Source organism: Triplophysa rosa, linkage group LG7, assembly GCF_024868665.1.
Source record: "Triplophysa rosa linkage group LG7, Trosa_1v2, whole genome shotgun sequence".
Taxonomy (NCBI): domain Eukaryota; kingdom Metazoa; phylum Chordata; class Actinopteri; order Cypriniformes; family Nemacheilidae; genus Triplophysa; species Triplophysa rosa.
In genome coordinates, this window is record NC_079896.1 from 5160515 (window position 1) to 5178669 (window position 18155).

Here is an 18155-nt window from a genome sequence, read left to right on the forward strand (position 1 = left end):
GAGACATGAAAATAGAAACATATGAGACAATTATTAAAAGTCCACAGATAAGTCAAACCAAGCAGTATAAAGATTGTACAGACATTTTGGGGAGACGTGAGATCGAAGCAGTGGGTGTTTGGTATACTTGCGTACAACGTACATCATGGGATGTAGATTTATTACTGTGTGGGCAAAACACAGTTAATCCTAATACACGGGTGGAGACAGCAGTATTGGGTGTAATTTAGTACGAAAGGTATCAATTAATGAGTCTTGTTCTATCTCACCGTACAGCAACAAAGCCTGCTTTCCTGTAACACATTTTTAGCCTTATGAAGATTACATAATGTGTTTAAAGGTATTCAGGCACAAAGTAGGACATTTCAGCTACTTGGAATTGCTTTGTGTTGGATGTTCTGTTGTGTGTTCCAAATATGTTTAATGTTGTGTCTGTGTTGTTATATTAAGGGTAACAATCACCCGGTAATGTTGTCTTGAAATCTGACATTTGAAGCCCATGCTAGAGAAATGTGTGATTGCTAATTGTAGAGCAACATAAAACAGTTTTTTAGGATGTGTGCTGTGTTTGTTTGTGTTGTGGGTAGTTGCTGAGGTGTTGCTATGCAGTTGGTATGGTGGCTATGCTTGCTCACGTTGGCTTGCTTACAGGCCAGAGTGTCAAAAGTCTATCCCCATATCCTGGTTTGCCTTCTGATTCAGTGGTGGTCTATGAGATTTTATGATTTAAAGGGATAGTTCACCCAAAAATTACAATTCTGTCATTAATTACTCAACCACAAGTTGTCCCAAACCTGTAGACATTTCATTGTTTTGTTAAACACAACGGAAGAACGTTAGCAACTGAGATTTCTGGGGTACCATTGACTACCATAGTAAAAATAATTATTGCATATTTTTTGTTCTGTTGCGTTCTGTCCGAACATAAGAGAAAATATTTAGAAGAATTTAGCAAAAAACACACTGTTCTGGGGCACTTGTAGTGATAGTCAATGGTGCCCCAGAAATCTCAGTTGCTTCCAAATATCTTTCTTTGTGTTTACCGGAACAAAGGAATGTATGCAGATTTGGAACAGAGAGTGAGTAATTCATGACAGAAATTTTCATTTTTGGGTGAACTATGCTTTTAAGGGCTAATAAATATATAATACTATGATATTTAACATTTTTGTACCCTAAGAGTTTATAAATTACGAAACGGGGCCTTTAAAAAGCAGATAAAATACATGAAGTAAGATGCATATTGTTTACATAAGAATAATGTGTCCTAAATGTTCGATGTCATCTAGCTTAGCAACTAGTCTTTTATTGTTGATAAAACTGTGAGATTCAAGGCTGTGACAGTTTTCTATGACTGAAAACGGCCTCAAACTGCAATCCTCTTCCAAACATTTATGGTAAGAAAGAGACACTATATTGTGCATCTCTCTTTGTATTACAAAATGCCTTTTGAGGTATATTCTGCACATTACATTCTTTCGTGCCGCTGTTGTATCTTAGTGAAATTTTGTGGGCATTTAAAGAAAACTGTCTTGGTTACAAAAGCCGTCACAATACATCCAAACAGCAATACCTTTGCTATCATTAAGAGAGGGGGTTTTGTCATTTACCTCTTCAGGAATCAAAATATGTTAATACCCATGTTGAAAAAACAGCATATGCTGGTGAGGTATAGGTTTTGAAGCATGGTAGCTGGTTTGTGCTGGTTTAAGCTGGTCCTTAGCTGGTCATGTGCTGGTTTAAGCTGGTCCTAAACCAGCTCAGGACCATCTTAAACCAGCATAGACCAGCTACCATGCTTTAAAACCTACCTCACCAGCATATGCTGTTTTGTTTAACAGGGACGTGTGTATGAATCCTCCTTTGCATTCCAAACTGTGCACTTCATTTTTTTGTTTTTCAATTCTTTACATTTGTAAAAGTATGTTCTTTTTAAAGCTCCATCATTAAGGCAGTGTTTATTGTGTCCCATTTCTCTTGAAATTGGGGACATTCAGCTTATTTTCTCTGAAATATTAACATGTGAAAGTTCCAGTCATCCATTTGCATATCTATAATCTTCTCACAAAAGATTTTCTAAATTCTTTATTCCCGTAACTAACATGTTTAATTTTCTTTGAAGCGTAACAATTGTTTGTTTGTTTATTGTTAACCAGTCCTTTTGTGAAGCTCACAGTAAACCTTACTTATTCAAAACACAAAGCCCAAATAATGTGTGATTGCTAATGCTAGCATCGGTGACTATATTTAGACAGCAAAAGAGTTATGATGCCTGTTTTATGTATTTTTGGCAAGATTTACATCAGCGCTGTTCAGCCAGCTTGTTTCGCACCACTTGAAGCTATCAATGACCCAGCAGAAGTGGCAATAACCGCAGGTCTCCCATCCAAACCCCAACCAGCTTCGCTGTCACTATCAATCGTGTCAGCGTCGCGTGTTTGCTTCCTGTCGACCGTATGCGGTGCGCAGACCGCAGAGGGTTAGATTGAACACGACTGGTGAGCGAAGCCATGCCAAAAAGTGTGACGGCTGCCAAGGCGTGCGCTGCGTGTCCCGTTTTCTCATTGGGGTACAAACAGACATGACTAGGCAATCACGCAGGCAGCGTTCCCGTGACAACGGCAGTCGGGTTATTTATCTGCAAGGTTAATAAGATTACCGCTGGTAACAAAGATAGTAGATTGAGACAAACGTGTGCCCGTTTGACTGAGGGGAATGTGATGGAGAGTGCTAGCTGTTGAGCTAAGTGACTCAGCTAGCCTTAACAGATGGTGCTCAATACATACACGGGTTGTAAAACAGTTTCATGGCTGGCGTTCTTGGTTTTGGCTCCAGAAAGGATTTGAATGTGGCACTGCATATTTGGCAGCGTTTATATCATCTTGCATGCCCGTGTTTTTATTCACAGTTGCTTTTTTGACACTTTTTGTTCTGCTTCTGTTACATAACGCAATTACCTTTGCCAGAAAATGTTTACTTTTACAGTTTTTTTTCTCATAGAACATTGTTGCAATAGGACATCCAGGTCGTGTGGTGCCCTCCTAAAGTCCTATGTGTTTTACTTATAACCTAATCTTTGGGACCAGGGCAGAGAAATTTCATATTTGCTAGAAATATGTGTTGTGTATTTGTTAGACTTTTAAACACAAACTTTACCGAGGGTGTTGTACTGATATTTACAGAGACCCCACGCGTGTTTTATTTTTACAGCAGGGCAAGTCAAACCTACCTGAACTTTTCATAACAGCAGAGTCCAGTTACACTCTTATCAAGAGGCAATTATCACAGATATGCTCTTAATTCTTTCTTTTAAGAATGCATTGCTTTTACTATTGCTTATAATTCTTATCATCTTAGCAACCGAATAGCAATGAAAGGCAACCGCTCAGAATTTCATTAACATTGTGATTTCATTTTTGTACTGTATATATAGTTATGATTATATATTTTATATAGTCCGTTTTTTTGTTATACAAAAATAAGAGAATGTTTTAGATAATGTTACATGAAGAAATCCAGATAATTATTTTTCTATTACACTTCTAGTAGTATTTTTAAACTCTTCTCCAGTCCTTCATTATCTATTTAAATCCTAAATGTAAAAGCGTTAGGGCTTGACACAAACATCAGAATAATAATAGATATTTTAATCAGCTTCTGTTGTCAGTCAAGTTAGTCACATATAGTTGTTTACAGTTCGAGTATCCAAATGTTTACAATTAAAGTTGAAAAACAGCATCCAGGCCTGAGACGGAAGAGCTAGAAAACAGTCGCTTTGTTCTCATTATCATTATCTCGCTCCTCCTGTCTCTTTCTGGGAATCAGATTACGCAGAATTAATCCAATTAGTGTCTCTGTTAATTAGTCTGCTATCCAAGACTGAGATATAAATTAGAGCTTTCAAATTGTTTGGTGAGATTGTTTTGAACACTAATTAAAATGCAGTGAGAATCAAGAGTTTGCTGAGAAAGAGAGAAAGAAAAATGTAAGGGAAAACGACGGAAGGAAGGAAGAGAAGAGAAGAGAAAGAAAGAAAGAAAGAAAGAAAGAAAGAAAGAAAGAAAGAAAGAAAGAGAGAAAGAGAGAGAGAAAGAATAATGAAAGAAAGAGAGAGAGAGAGAGAGAGAGAGAGAGAGAGAGAGAGAGAGAAAGAATAATGAAAGAAAGAAAGAGAGAGAGAGAGAAAGAATAATGAAAGAAAGAAAGAGAGAGAGAGAGAAAGAATAATGAAAGAAAGAAAGAGAGAGAGAAGAATAATGAAAGAAAGAAAGAAAGAAAGAAAGAAAGAAAGAAAGAAAGAAAGAAAGAAAGAAAGAAAGAAAGAAAGAAAGAATGAAAAATGAAAGACAGAAAGAGAGAACGAATAATGAAAAAGAGAAAGAATAAACAATGTGAAGGAAGGAAGAAAGAAAGAAAGAAAGAAAGAAAGAAAGAAAGAAAGAAAGAAAGAAAGAAAGAAAGAAAGAAAGAAAGAAAGAAAGAAGTTGTCATAAATCTTTAAAGTAGATTATGTTAAGTTTTTAACATTTCCACTGTGCACTGCGATTTCATGACACTTACAGTACAGCGGCTATAAAGTAGAATATAGTATATCAGAAAAAAAATGATGATGAGCTGTACATCCAAGTAATTATATAAATCAATACATTCTACATGGCTATAAGTTGTGTGTATATTAGGCATAACTGTGCTTCACAAAAGAAATCCATGCATTTAACTGCATTAAGCACTTAAAGGGAGGAAGTGTTGCACGATAATTGCATCTCTCAGGGAACAGTTTGACAACACACACATGTAGTGCACGGAGTCTCACGCTGCCTTGATGTCGGGGTGTCAATAAAACATTCAAAAGGGATTTGAGGCATATAATATCATAATATCAATCTACAGTGAAGCTCATAAATGCTTTTGAATGTCTTCCAGGGAATGCTCTCAAGAGCCGCTAAAAGGTAACGAAGCCGCCAGAGCATAGTTCTTTCATTTAGTCATGAATAAGAGTGAATAGGTCTTTAATTTCTTGAACTGGTGTGAAAAGGTGTAGTTTTAGATAACTCTTCTCTTGACCTTTTGATCTGAAGGGGTATGTTTAAATGTCTGAAATTTATTTTGTGGTTAAAAATTATAGTTGTTGAAACATATTAGTTTCTTTCAGTGCAAAGTAATTTTTTTATTAACGAAGGTTTTTAAAATGAATAATGGAGAAAAAGCAGTTCATAATAAAGGTAAAGAGGTTGGCCGATGAAATGCTAGGAGACTCTTGTTTCCATTTTTAGGCACAGGGTGACTACACCGATTCGAAAATATAACAGTTTTGGATTTATTTAGGATTTTTTAGTCCATAGTTAAGTTTGTGGAAAAAAGCTAGCAACAGTGCGCATTAGCATGTTAAATTCAATTGTTTGTGTATACAGTAGTATTGATACTGCGTTCAGTATTTTTTTTTAGATGTTGACAGGCTTTTGTGTAAAAGAGTAGCTTTTCACACTACTTCCGTATAAGAACATTATATTCAATTCAGTTTTATTTCTATAACGCCTTTCTCTTTTCGCATTGTTGCAAACCAGCTTTACAAAAACATCATGAGTTTGCGACACTATGAAAGTCCATTATGACACAATTTATAATTTTAGCATTCTCTTGTCATATGTCATATCAACCCCTCACAATTTTTTTTTCTCATTCTGTGATTCAAAGTTGATAGGTTAAACAATCGTTGATACTGTGAAAATTGTTTGCGCTTTTAGACCACGAGACATGAAAAGATGCCACAAAACTGTCAACTGTCTCCGCTCCATCAACACGTCCCTTAGTGCGATGCGTTGAAAGCTGTTGCATCTCTGTAACTTGTAAACCGCATTGTTACGGTGACCATTCGCCAGCCATTTATACCGCCCTCGAACAAACAAATTGTTAAAGCGACAGCCGCATAAAATTGCTCCTCACAAGGAGAGCAATCCACCCATTGCCCTGTTGGAGAGGACGCGGTATCACTGTCACATCTGGAGACGCAGACAGAACCAATTGTTTCGTCTGTGACGAGAAAAGATTAAACCGTTCAATGAAGATTTCTGGAGTGTCAGATAGACGGACAGCGCAAGCGTGCAGGAAATACCGCAACCTGAAAGTTTAAGATGAGAACGTCTTGGTCTTTCAACAAAGGAGCTAGAAACCCAGATGACTAATTAATTAGGAGATCAGAGTGTATGGGGAATTCGATCGAGCTTTGCGCAGGTGTTTCAGATCCGTTTCGGAGAAGACAGTGACCTGCATTTGCTGTGGGGGATTATGTCAAAGGGAGTCGAATTTAGAGGAGAGATTGAGCATGTCTGGTGAAGTTTCTTTGTGTGCATATCCAACTCCTGCCGGGACGGAAGCTGACAGCTGGTTCGGTGCATATCGCTCCGTGCCAGCACTAACAAATCAGAATGGAGAAGTCTGGCCCAGGGAGAAATCAATGGGGAGGTGGAACAGGGTAATCCGCCATTCATCTAAGATTCATATTAGCGCTGTGACTGGGCAGAAGAAGCAAGTAGCTGACTGTGATCTCAAACATTAAGCTAAAAGCACAGACTCAGAATCCTGAGGTGGTACCTTGAAAGGCTTCTGGATGTGTTAAAGTGGCCTACCTGATAGCGCACATACATCTGGGAGACATTGATTTGATATCTGCATTTACATCTGTAAGATGTATTTTTTATTGTTTGCTTATCTGCAATACATCTCCGAGACGTTTCCTGTCAGATGTCATATAGATATCTAGAAGATGTCTGTAAGATGTTTATGATTTAGAATGTATGTAAAACTGCCTTTTTAAGGCGTTTATCGGATGTTTTTATACAGGAGATGTATTCCAGATCTACACATCTTTAGCAGACATCTTACAGATGTGCCTGTGTTATCTGACCCTGATAGCACACATACATTTGGCAGACGTCTATTTGATGTCTGCATTTAGGCTACATCTGCAAGACGTATTTTTTGATTGTTCGCTCATCTGCGATATGTCTTTGAGACGTTTTCTGTCAGATGTCATATAGACATCTAGAAGATGTTTGTAAGATGTTTATGATTTAGAATGTATGTAAAACTGCCTTTTTAAGACGTTTATTGGATGTTTTTACACAGCAGATGTATTCCAGATCTACAGATGTTTAGCAGACATCTTACAGATGTGCCTGTGTTATCTGACCCTGATAGCACACATACATCTAGGAGACGTCTATTTGATGTCTGCATTTACATCTGCAAGACGTATTTTTTGATTGTTTGCTCATCTGCTATATGTCTTTGAGACATTTCCTGTCAGATGTCATATAGACATCTAGAAGATGTTTGTAAGATGTTTATGATTTAGAATGTATGTTAAACTGCTTTTTAAGACGTTTATTGGATGTTTTTACACAGCAGATGTATTCCAGATCTACAGATGTTTAGCAGACATCTTACAGATGTGCCTGTGTTATCTGACCCTGATAGCACACATACATCTAGGAGACATCTATTTGATGTCTGCATTTACATCTGCAAGACGTATTTTTTGATTGTTTGCTCATCTGCTATATGTCTTTGAGACATTTCCTGTCAGATGTCATATAGACATCTAGAAGATGTTTGTAAGATGTTTATGATTTAGAATGTATGTTAAACTGCTTTTTAAGACGTTTATTGGATGTTTTTACACAGCAGATGTATTCCAGATCTACAGATGTTTAGCAGACATCTTACAGATGTGCCTGTGTTATCTGACCCTGATAGCACACATACATCTAGGAGACATCTATTTGATGTCTGCATTTACATCTGCAAGACGTATTTTTTGATTGTTTGCTCATCTGCTATATGTCTTTGAGACATTTCCTGTCAGATGTCATATAGACATCTAGAAGATGTTTGTAAGATGTTTATGATTTAGAATATATGTAAAAATGCCTTTTCTAAGACGTTTATCAGATGTTTGTACACAGCAGAATTTTTTCAGATCTATATATCTTTAGCATACATTTTACAGATGTACCTGTGTTATCTGGACCTGATAGCACACATACATCTGGGAGACATCTATTTGATGTCTGCATTTACATCTGCAAGACATTTTTTATTGTTTGCTTACCTGCAATACATCTCTGAGATGTTTCCTGTCAGATCATGTCATATAGACATCTAGAAGATGTCTGTAGGATGTTTATGATTTAGAATGTATGTAAAACTGCCTTTTCTAAGACGTTTATCAGATGTTTTCACACAGCAGAGGTATTCCAGATCTCCAGCAGACATCTTACAGACATACCTGTGCTGACGTGTTTGTTGACTTGGAAAAAACAACGTAGCATTGGATCACAGAGTCAAAGTATACTTGCATAATTTTGGGCAGTACAGTCCCAAAAATATTTTAAGAAACCGGTTACTTTTTAATTGTTGAAAATAGTGGATGTCAATTAGCAGAGCTCCAATGAGATTTCAGTCCAGTGCAGTGGGCCAAGCACTTTGAGATGACCTACTTGTGCCCTCATTAATTGGGTAAAAGGAGTAACCTTTCCTTTAAAGTGAAGAACTGTGACTTTATTCTCTCCCAATGGAAACTTCTCTGGCCTTATTCTGTCAAAAGGCCTCTCATGGTCTCTGTGAGATATTGACTTTTATTTGGTCAGGGCATCTCAAGGTCTGTTCACACTTGGTTTGATTGCTTGCTCTAAACCACAGTTCAATTTCATCCATTTACATTGTACTTTCGGGGTCCGAAGCGCCACTGTGATTTCTGTCACCCCCTCCGAATATCATCCGGACGTCACACTGGCAAAATAAGTGGTGCTGATCTGAGTTGGTATTTGACAGACCTTTGGCGCAAAAGATTAGAGTCAACATTCTGTGATCAGACCTTCAAGCCCGAGGCCAAATCTGATGTGCAGCTGGCTGTGAACCCGTGGCACATAATAATTGCTCTAAATGCAGGCTCTATTTTGACTACCCGTTGGATTTATCCACATGGATTGACACAGGTCGGTGTGCGTGTGAGATAGCGTTGTGATGGCAACCGAGTACCTTTTAGACCAACCCCACAAGGCTTTATATTCTTCTCCAACTTGCCGCTATCCAGACTGCCAGGAATCTCGGAGCGGATGGCCGTGATTATAAAATTACAGTGGTTTGTTAGATTTCCTACCTTGTTGTGACTAAGGGTGTTTGGTTGTCATAGAAACGCCTATTTAATCTAAATGTGGAGATCACAAAATTGAACCTTCAGGCACCTATAACTGAAATTATAATAACATATTACTGTGTACATTTGTCCTTGCGGGGACCCAGAAAATGATGATTAAAACAAAATTTTCTCTTAGTATTGGCATATCTAAGTTTCATAACTAAATTTGTTACTGGCACAGTTTTGCCAAAGCGGAAAGGTGTTCATTGTAGATGTACTGTATAAAGATGCAATTTCTACGCCTTCGCCAATACGGTTCATTGATTTTTGTGATATCATTCTGCACTTCATCTTTTCATCAGATTTCAGGCTGTGAGGTAAATTAAACGCGATTGTCTGTTTTAAAAGAAGGAGGAGCCACTCAGTATGTCCCTCCCTAACCTTCTATTTCAGTGAAAAGTACGCCAAGGCTTTGAACAAAGCTGCACATTTCAAGACACTTTAGTGGGTCCTTAAAGAGACAGTACATCCAAAAATGAAAATGTATCATCATTTACTCACCGTTATGTCATTACAAACCTGTAATGTAAAAAGAAGATATTTTGACTAACGATTTGAACTTGCACTGGATTGACACAAAAGACATCTCTCAAAATATATTTTGTGTTCCATAAAAAAAAGAGTCATGTACAGCTTTTAAACCACATAATGGTGAATAAATGATGAAAGAATTTTTATTTTTGGGTGAACTATCCCTTCAAGGTTATATTTAGTTCCCATCACCGTAATCCCATCCCCACGTTTATTAATTTACCGCAGACCACTCCATTTCACAGATTATTGTTCTTCATATACTGTGTGGGAGATTTAATTTGATGTGCCAACCATTAACCAGTCTTCAATTTCCATAGACTATTTTGATATGGACTGCCCCCACTGGTAATGAAACCATTTATCAGTTCAGTGCTTGGAATTTGCCCAACATGTGTGCTCATATTTTCCCATCTTGGTCCAACCATATTACAGAGAGGGATTTACTGTAGCTGCAGAAGTTTGTGTTGACTTTGTTTCGCTAATTCAAATTTACATTGCAAATGTGGACTTGACTGAGACAGGCAAGCTGATGTTTAGACAGAGGAATTTAGATTTGCCAAATGTTATTATAATGTTTTTCTATAACTAAATGTCTCAGAGACAAAAACTAAGCAATTAATTTAAATGTGTTTTCTCTTTTATCCTTTTGCAGGAACCTATGGACCTCGAAGATGGGCATCCGCCTACCCGGAGTGCGGAGACAGGAATCAGTCCCCAGTGGACATTCTGGATCAAGATGCTCAGTTCTCTCAGGAGTGTCAGGAGCTCACGCTAGATGGCTTTGAAACCAAGTCATCAAACAGAACCACCATGAAGAACACAGGAAAAACAGGTCCGTCCAAAAACAAAAACTGTAATGATTTTTAGCAACATAGAAAAAATTCATGCTCTTAGCCTAAGGCCGATCTCAAATGTTTAACTATATAAAAATAATCATATACAGAGACTGCCGGCTTTCCATCGTGACAGACCATTGCATCAGATCTGGGAGGGTTTGAAAGTTCTCTGCTTTGCTCAGCCAAAGTCGAAGCCCAAACAAATATCAGACACGCGTGTCCACAAAGTTTGACACCTCCCCATTGATCTGTGCTTCCTTTTCTAGTCTCACTAAATTTCTATGCAATTCCACTGGATTGTGCTCTAATGCCTTTACATCTGTTGTGGAAATCTGAACAGCATTATTTACGGCTATAGGCCATAAATTATTATTTATTATTTTTAATTATTTTCCACAATAATAATAATTGTTCTTAATTATTAATTACTTATTATTAATTAATATAATAATAATTATTATTATATGTATTCTTATTATTGTTATATAATTTTTAGTCTTTTATGAGCAAAAGTTTGCACAAAGATATAAAAAATAAAAATAAACAAAATTGTCAATTTTTATACATTAGGGATGCAATGCAGATAAAAGCAAAATAAGAATGTACATACTTGAGTGAATTTCCTAAATGAATTGCAGGAAATTGGCTACATGGCCAAAGTTGCCTTTTTGTATTCATGACACTATTTCTATTTCTCTTTTAAACGGCATTTAGTTTTAAAAAGATTTGAGGAAGCTGACCAGGACCAAAACACACAGTGTTGTAAAAACAATAGGAATTTTACAAACTGTGTCCAGAGCACAGCGTGAGATCTTTTAATCCGCAGCATCATCAGCCTCTCCTGAGTATACCGCCATCTTTTAGTCCAGTGTGTACAAACAGTGACGTGTGTGTATTTACCAAAAGATCCATCTCTCCACAAACACTCCTCTCATCCTCCATAATCACTTTGTTTATTCTCATGCCATCCCTTTAGTTTGCTTAAGAATTAAACGCAGATCTCCACATGAGGGCTTTTGTGATACGAGGCTCGTATGAGTGGCTCTATGCATTTCTTCAGAATGAGTCAACACTCAGCGAGACACTAGAATACTGAATGTTTTATCCAGATTAATATGTTGTGGTGTAATATGCCGAAGTGCCATAATAAATGAAAACCAGTTAGCCGTTTAAAATCTTGTAGACATAATGAATTTAAGTGCCCTCAGTATAAATCCACTGTGACGTTCTACCCATGAGAAACGGGGAAATTTTTTGAAATATTTTGCACTTCCTGATTTACCATTTTACCTGAAGTCAGATTCACAGCTACACAGATGCACTCTATGCTATAAAATGTCATTATCTGCCCGGTGCTATTAATTCAAATGAAGATCAAATGATAATCTAATGATGGAGACGTTTCCCGTGATGCCTTTTAAAATCAGTAATGCGGAAGTAATGAAAGTTGTTGAATTCTGTTAATTTGCTGTGGAAATCAAGTCTCAGCTCAGCGCAGTGACACCTTTTATTCTTGCGAGTAGTTATTCTTTTTCAGCAGAACTATCAAAAGCGTATCTAGTGAGGTGACAGATATTTGAAGTTGTTGACCAATGCATTCATTAAAAAGACAAGAGGGCAATTTTTATTGTGGTTTAATGTGTCAAGATGTGTCAGGAGAGCCCATGAAACCCATCTTAATGTGTCCATTTGGGACTGAGGAGAGCATACTCTGTTTCATTCGTGTCATTATTGATTTAATAAGTCCTTTGTCAACATAAAAAGAAACAAGTTTCCCTCTGTAGTATTTTATAGTTCTCTCCAACCGAAGCTTATAAATAAGACGTGTATATGTGTATATACTGTATAAAAATTGACAGAGTTAAAGGAATAGTTTATCCAAAAAAAACTCAAGCTGTATGTCTTTCTTTCTTTTGCAGAACACAAAAGAAGATATTTTGAAAAATGTTGGAACTCAAATGACATTGGCCCCATTGACTTCCATTGTATGAACAGAAAACCACTGAAACATTTCTCAAAATATATTCTTTTGTGTTCCACAGAAAAATAAACTCATACAGGTTTTGAACAACATGAGGGTGAATAAATGATGACTTTTTTATTTATGGGTGAACTAACTGTTCTTAAATGATATCTGAAAGTATTTTAACATTGAAAAAATGATACGTCTCATAACTTGTATTATTTCCCTTATAACTCTTAATGGTTGATAATGTTTGTTAATGACTTTCTCTATGAACACTGTTTCACCCAATCCTTGATTCTTTTCCCCTTATACAGTTTCTATCGTACTGAAGAATGATTATTTTGTGAGGGGTGCTGGTCTACCTGGTCGCTTCAAAGCAGAGAAGGTGGAATTTCACTGGGGCAGCACCAATGGGTCAGCCGGTTCTGAGCACAGCATCAATGGAAGAAAGTTTCCAGTCGAGGTAAATCAATCGAGTTTCCTGCTCAAAATATTTGATTAGGATGGATTGAAGAGGAGGAGGTTACTAAATGAGTTCAAGGATTCCACCTTGACTTGTGAAGGTTGAAAGAGGTGCGTTAAATGGAGGACCTTATAATGAATCGCAGATCAATGCGTTTTATTGACTTACCGCATTTCACACAAGACCAAGGATATTCAGCTTTCTTTTTGCCCTTTTGCAATTATTTGTTGATCCCCGAGTAGTCCTCTTCAGCAACTCGACTTAGTCTGAAAATTAGCTGTATCATTCTCGTTTTTCAGGCAGTATTTTTTCAATCAAACTAAGGTTGTTTATAAACCGAATCCTAATGCATTCTGTTGCTTTGAGAACAGAGACACGTGTCAGAGCTGGTCGTGAAAATTCACTCGCCTACATGTTCTATTCACTTCACAGGGTGCATTTCAACATTTGCTCTATTTTCTACCTTCTTCCATTTTAAATGTTTCTCCAGATATTTTTTGAGCGTGAATAGTATTAGCTTGTGTTTGCAAAATGTCTGTAGCCTTGAAAACGTTGTATATTTGAGTTTGAGAGCACTTTAAAAAAAAGTTTGAGTTGCTTATAACGTGCATTTGAAAAAGCAACACCCGTCAAACTTCATCATTATAAATATACTATAAATATACTTTATTGTCATGAAAATGAGGAGGAACAACAATAGAAAGATGCCCATAGGCATTTCCTGGAACTACGTGTGTTATGGTACTTCTTCTGCGGTATATTTATTTGGAGTGAAGACCCAACAACTGAATGCCATTAAAGTCCGTTGGTTTTCCTTAACAAGACTTTAACTTTGTTCTTTATTCTCTTTATTAAAGGATTAATTCATTCCTCACTCCTTCTGAAGACGTCTAGACTTAATTACTGTGTTTAGAGGAGGGCTGTTTTTTCTGTTCACTTGCTTTAGCCTGAGGTGCCCTGGGGTCTTCAGTGCCCGCTGCCTTGCCAGGGACAAAAAACTGTAACTGCACTTTAATTAAATGCATTTCATTTAACTTTTGAACAATGTTAGAATGCAAGATTTAAAACAAGCTCAACTGAGCCACAATTTGACTTCCTTATAACAACGGCTTACATACAAAATCTATCAGCAGTGTTTTCTTCCCATCAATACGACATCTACAAAACAACAATTTAAAGGATGGGAAGAAGAGATCATTTGTATTCATCAGTCTGTGGTTGTTAGAAATTAGCTGGCACGGAGGTTAGTGGATCTGTGTTGGTTCCACCTCTCTGGCAGCATTTTCTCATTAGACGAATCGACTCCGGTCTATAAATCCCATTCTACACGAGGATGCAATTGACGTGCATCCATACGACGGCAGATAGCTGCTAAGCGTTATTTAGCGATTTAAAACCTCAACGCACTCCAGTCCAATGGCTGGAGGAGATTCATCCAATTATCCGTCTAACTTCTACAGCTGACCTCCGCCTCAAATCTGGTTCAGTAATTTAGATTAAGACAGCAAAAAAAATGTTTTGTCTTTTTTATTATTTATTTATTGCCATTTTGCTGCTGTAATTAATATTGCTTGCAGCAGCGAGTTTGTGCTATAAACATGAATGATACTTTAAACTGTGTGGGTTGAGGAGATGTGTGCTTTTGCTTTTCTAAGTGACTTTTTACTCCTATGATGCTTTTCATATAACGTCACAAGAAGTTAAGGTAATTATTTACTTAAAAGTCAAATAAAATAAAAGGTAATAAAAATTAACTTAGATAGTTCCCATAAGAACATTCACAGATGAGATATATCTCATTTTTTTCTCCGTGACATCAATGAGATTTAATGGAGAGCAAATAGAAACTTTTGCTTGTGATAGTTCACCCAAAAATCATTTACTCACCCTCTTGTCATTTCAAACCTGTATGACCTCCTTTCTTCCGCAGCACACAAAAGAAGATATTTTGAAGAATGTTGTTAACTTGCCCCGTTCACTTGCATTGGTTTTGTGTCCATACAATAGAAGTGAATGCGGGCCAGTGCTGTTCGGTTACCAACTTTCTTCAAAATATGATTTCTTCTTTTGTGTTCTGTGGAAGAAAGAATGAAAAGAGGGTGAGCAAAGGATGACAGAATTTTCATTTTTGGCTGAACTATCATTTAATGTCTCTTGTGTCTCAGATTTTCCTCCTGAGAAAAGACCCAGGAATCTCACAAACTGAGCTCAGATTTGTCAAGTCCGCAATGAAAAGTCATGACTATTATTAAAGATTTCAATAGGAACTCGGACATTTCTCATCAAATATACCCAAATCCAGATCATTTTTAGGTACGATAAATAATTTTACAGCTTTATTAACAACTGTCTCATTTGTTTCAGTTATTTTACTCCTTGTCAATTTTAGGAAAACCATCTGAGACTACAGTAAGTTGATATTTAAATAAAACTCCATGAGCTATAAAAGTACAACCTCTGAGCAATACAATTTTCCTCTGGGTTTAGTGCAGATTTTAAGAATCTAATGAGAAATGTGTTTCAAAATATTAGAAAGAAATTGCAGGTTTTGATGTCTTGACAAATCTGTGCACAGTGTGAGAGATTGTTGACATCTCTTTTAAAACTCTAAAGTGAAAAGCCTCCATTTGTGCTCCATTGTTGTTCAGAAAAAAAAACTATTGATGTTAAAGACATTTTTTCTTGTCTGTGTTTTTGACAAGTCTGTCCTTGACAAGTTTTTCACCGATGTAGTGTAAGGATGTTCTAACAGCGGGAAAGCGAATAGATTTCGTCGTGTTGGGTTTCTTACACGCATCATTAAATGACCGGGGAAACGTGCTAAACAATTTCCACAGTAACACGGTGAGCGGGAACAACATCGGCATGCAAATGCTGTCAGAACACGAGAGGCTGCCACGCCAGAGAATAAGCTCAACTGGAACGTGACCGTCATAAAGACACTTATACACTCTGCGTTTCAACGATCTCTTTCACTGACCGTTCGGCTTCTGCAAGCCTTGACGTTCCATTCAACTAACTTTCTTTTTCTCTCGCTCTCTTTGTGCGGTCGTCCCTGTTTGTTCTTTAATAGTAGATTTAGCATTTATTTGACACGCGGAACTTTGTGCGTGTTTTCAGAGGCTATATTTAAGGCAACAAAGACGTGTTGTTTATTGCGCGCGCTGAGGGGATTTGGTTCCGAGGTTCACTTTCTTCCTAAAGCTGTCCTCAGAGCTCGTATAATCCTTACTTGTCTCGCACGTCAAAATATGGAACGATGAAAGAAGAGGGATACAACAGATATGTCGTCGTTGTGTAAGCGCACACGAATGAGGAGAGGAATATCAATCCGTAGAGATTTGACAATGTACTGTACTCATTCTGATCCCACAATGCATTGTGTTTAACTGGAAAGTCAAGGGAGAACATTAGTGTGAGCTGTTTCACTGCCTGTCAAATAAAAATGCTGGTGTTCAACCCTGTTCTCTTCTTTGTGCTCGTAGATGCAGATTTATTTCTACAATTCTGACGACTTTGACAGTCTGAGCACCGCGATAAAGGAGAGACGCATCATTGCTGCCATGGCTGTCTTCTTTCAGGTGAAGAAATTCTTTTATTTTTTTATGTTTACCAACCAAAAAGTAATACTTTGTAGATAATAGTACCTGTATATGACTGTTTCTTCTAGGGAACACAAAAGAAGATATTCTGAGAAGCGTCTCAATGTTTCTTTGTCTATACAGTGGAATTAAATGGTGTCCAATGTTGTTTGGTTTCCAACATTTTTAAAAATATCTTCTTTTGTGTTCTGCTGAAGAAAGTCATACAGGTTTGGAATGACATGTAGTTAAAGTTTGGAAAGTTTGGAATGACAGGGTTAGTAAATGATAAAAGATTTTCACTTTTTTTATCCCTTTAAAGGTACCGTTTGTAACAATTTTGCAGTAAACTACTACTAGCCAAGTGTTATATATTTTTTTCAGTTGAGTACTCACAATATCTCAAATGTTTCCAATTACTTGTAAATAGTAAGATAAATCACTATTTTAAACAGTGACACGGGGCCTGGCAGTCGCCTGTAAATGGCGTCATATCCCGTTACCCTTTGTTATCGCCTTTACTGACGTAGAAACATGATTTACATGATTTCTCATTCCCGTCTGATTGATGGCCATTAGCGGTGGAGTTAAAGACAACAGATCTCATCATTCCACGCTCCTTCACTGCGTCATCACGCTACGCCATTGTTGTTGTTTTGAACGTGCGCCCTCTAGCGGCAGATTTTACAAACAGGGGATTATCAACCTTTTCTGTCCAAAGTCATATCCAGTCAAGGTGTGACTGTGTAAAGGCAGTAGGCCTTATAACCTCTACGCGATACGATGGACATAGATATGAAAAAGGGACGCGATGTAACCAAGGAGATCTATAATACCTGATAAAAGCTGTGTGTTAGCGTTTCCATTTGTGTCAAAGACTAACTAGCAAAGTTTGACGTCTTGAATGTGTATTCACTACTGTATCTTCAATATGCCGTGTACATGAAACAAATTCAACCCACAGAAAATAGGTCAGTTACGCATCGAAAAGTAATCCCACCACTGGAAAGATAAAATCTTTACATTTTGTGTAATTTGCATGTTTCTTTTATGAGTTAAGCCCATTGCACATTGAGTCCGAAATTTGCGTCCTAAATTTCCGCACGTTAAAAAATAAATGCGACCTCACTTTGTGTCAATCACATTTACACACCGCCTCCGATATTTTCGCCCGTCATTAAAAAATTCGGACTGGGTTCGATTTTCTGCGTTTTCGCATCCGTATCAAGCATTTTGAGTGGCCTTTTATAACAATTCAGAGACAGCGTACAAACAAGAGGCAAATACGAAAAAACGCATACGAAAATTTCGGACTGTATGTGCAAAGACCTTTAGTCTGGAAAAGAAGATCTGTGGTCTATTCCTTTATATAAAGCCGTAGAAAAAATGAAGAGACCATTCCAAATTTTCATTTTATCTGCATTTCTAGATGTATTGTGGTTATTCCAGTCCAGTGTCTTTTGAATTTAAACAAAAATCAAACCTCAGGAGTGACATCAAGTCATCCATCAGCAATGTGAAAGACTGACAGCATGGCAAGACACATGAAAACTATGATAAAATCAAGGTTATCATA

General features: G+C 37.2%; 1 protein-coding gene across 1 annotated transcript in view; it reads left to right on the forward strand.

Moving 5' to 3' along the window:
* Window positions 1-18155, forward strand: part of ca16b (carbonic anhydrase XVI b) — a 73593-nt gene that overhangs the window by 28449 nt on the left and 26989 nt on the right. Inside the window, exons 3-5 of the mRNA XM_057338398.1 lie at window positions 10386-10565; window positions 12850-12998; window positions 16484-16579. Of these exons, the coding sequence (XP_057194381.1) occupies window positions 10386-10565; window positions 12850-12998; window positions 16484-16579 (425 nt within the window). The remainder of the gene's footprint in view (window positions 1-10385; window positions 10566-12849; window positions 12999-16483; window positions 16580-18155) is intronic.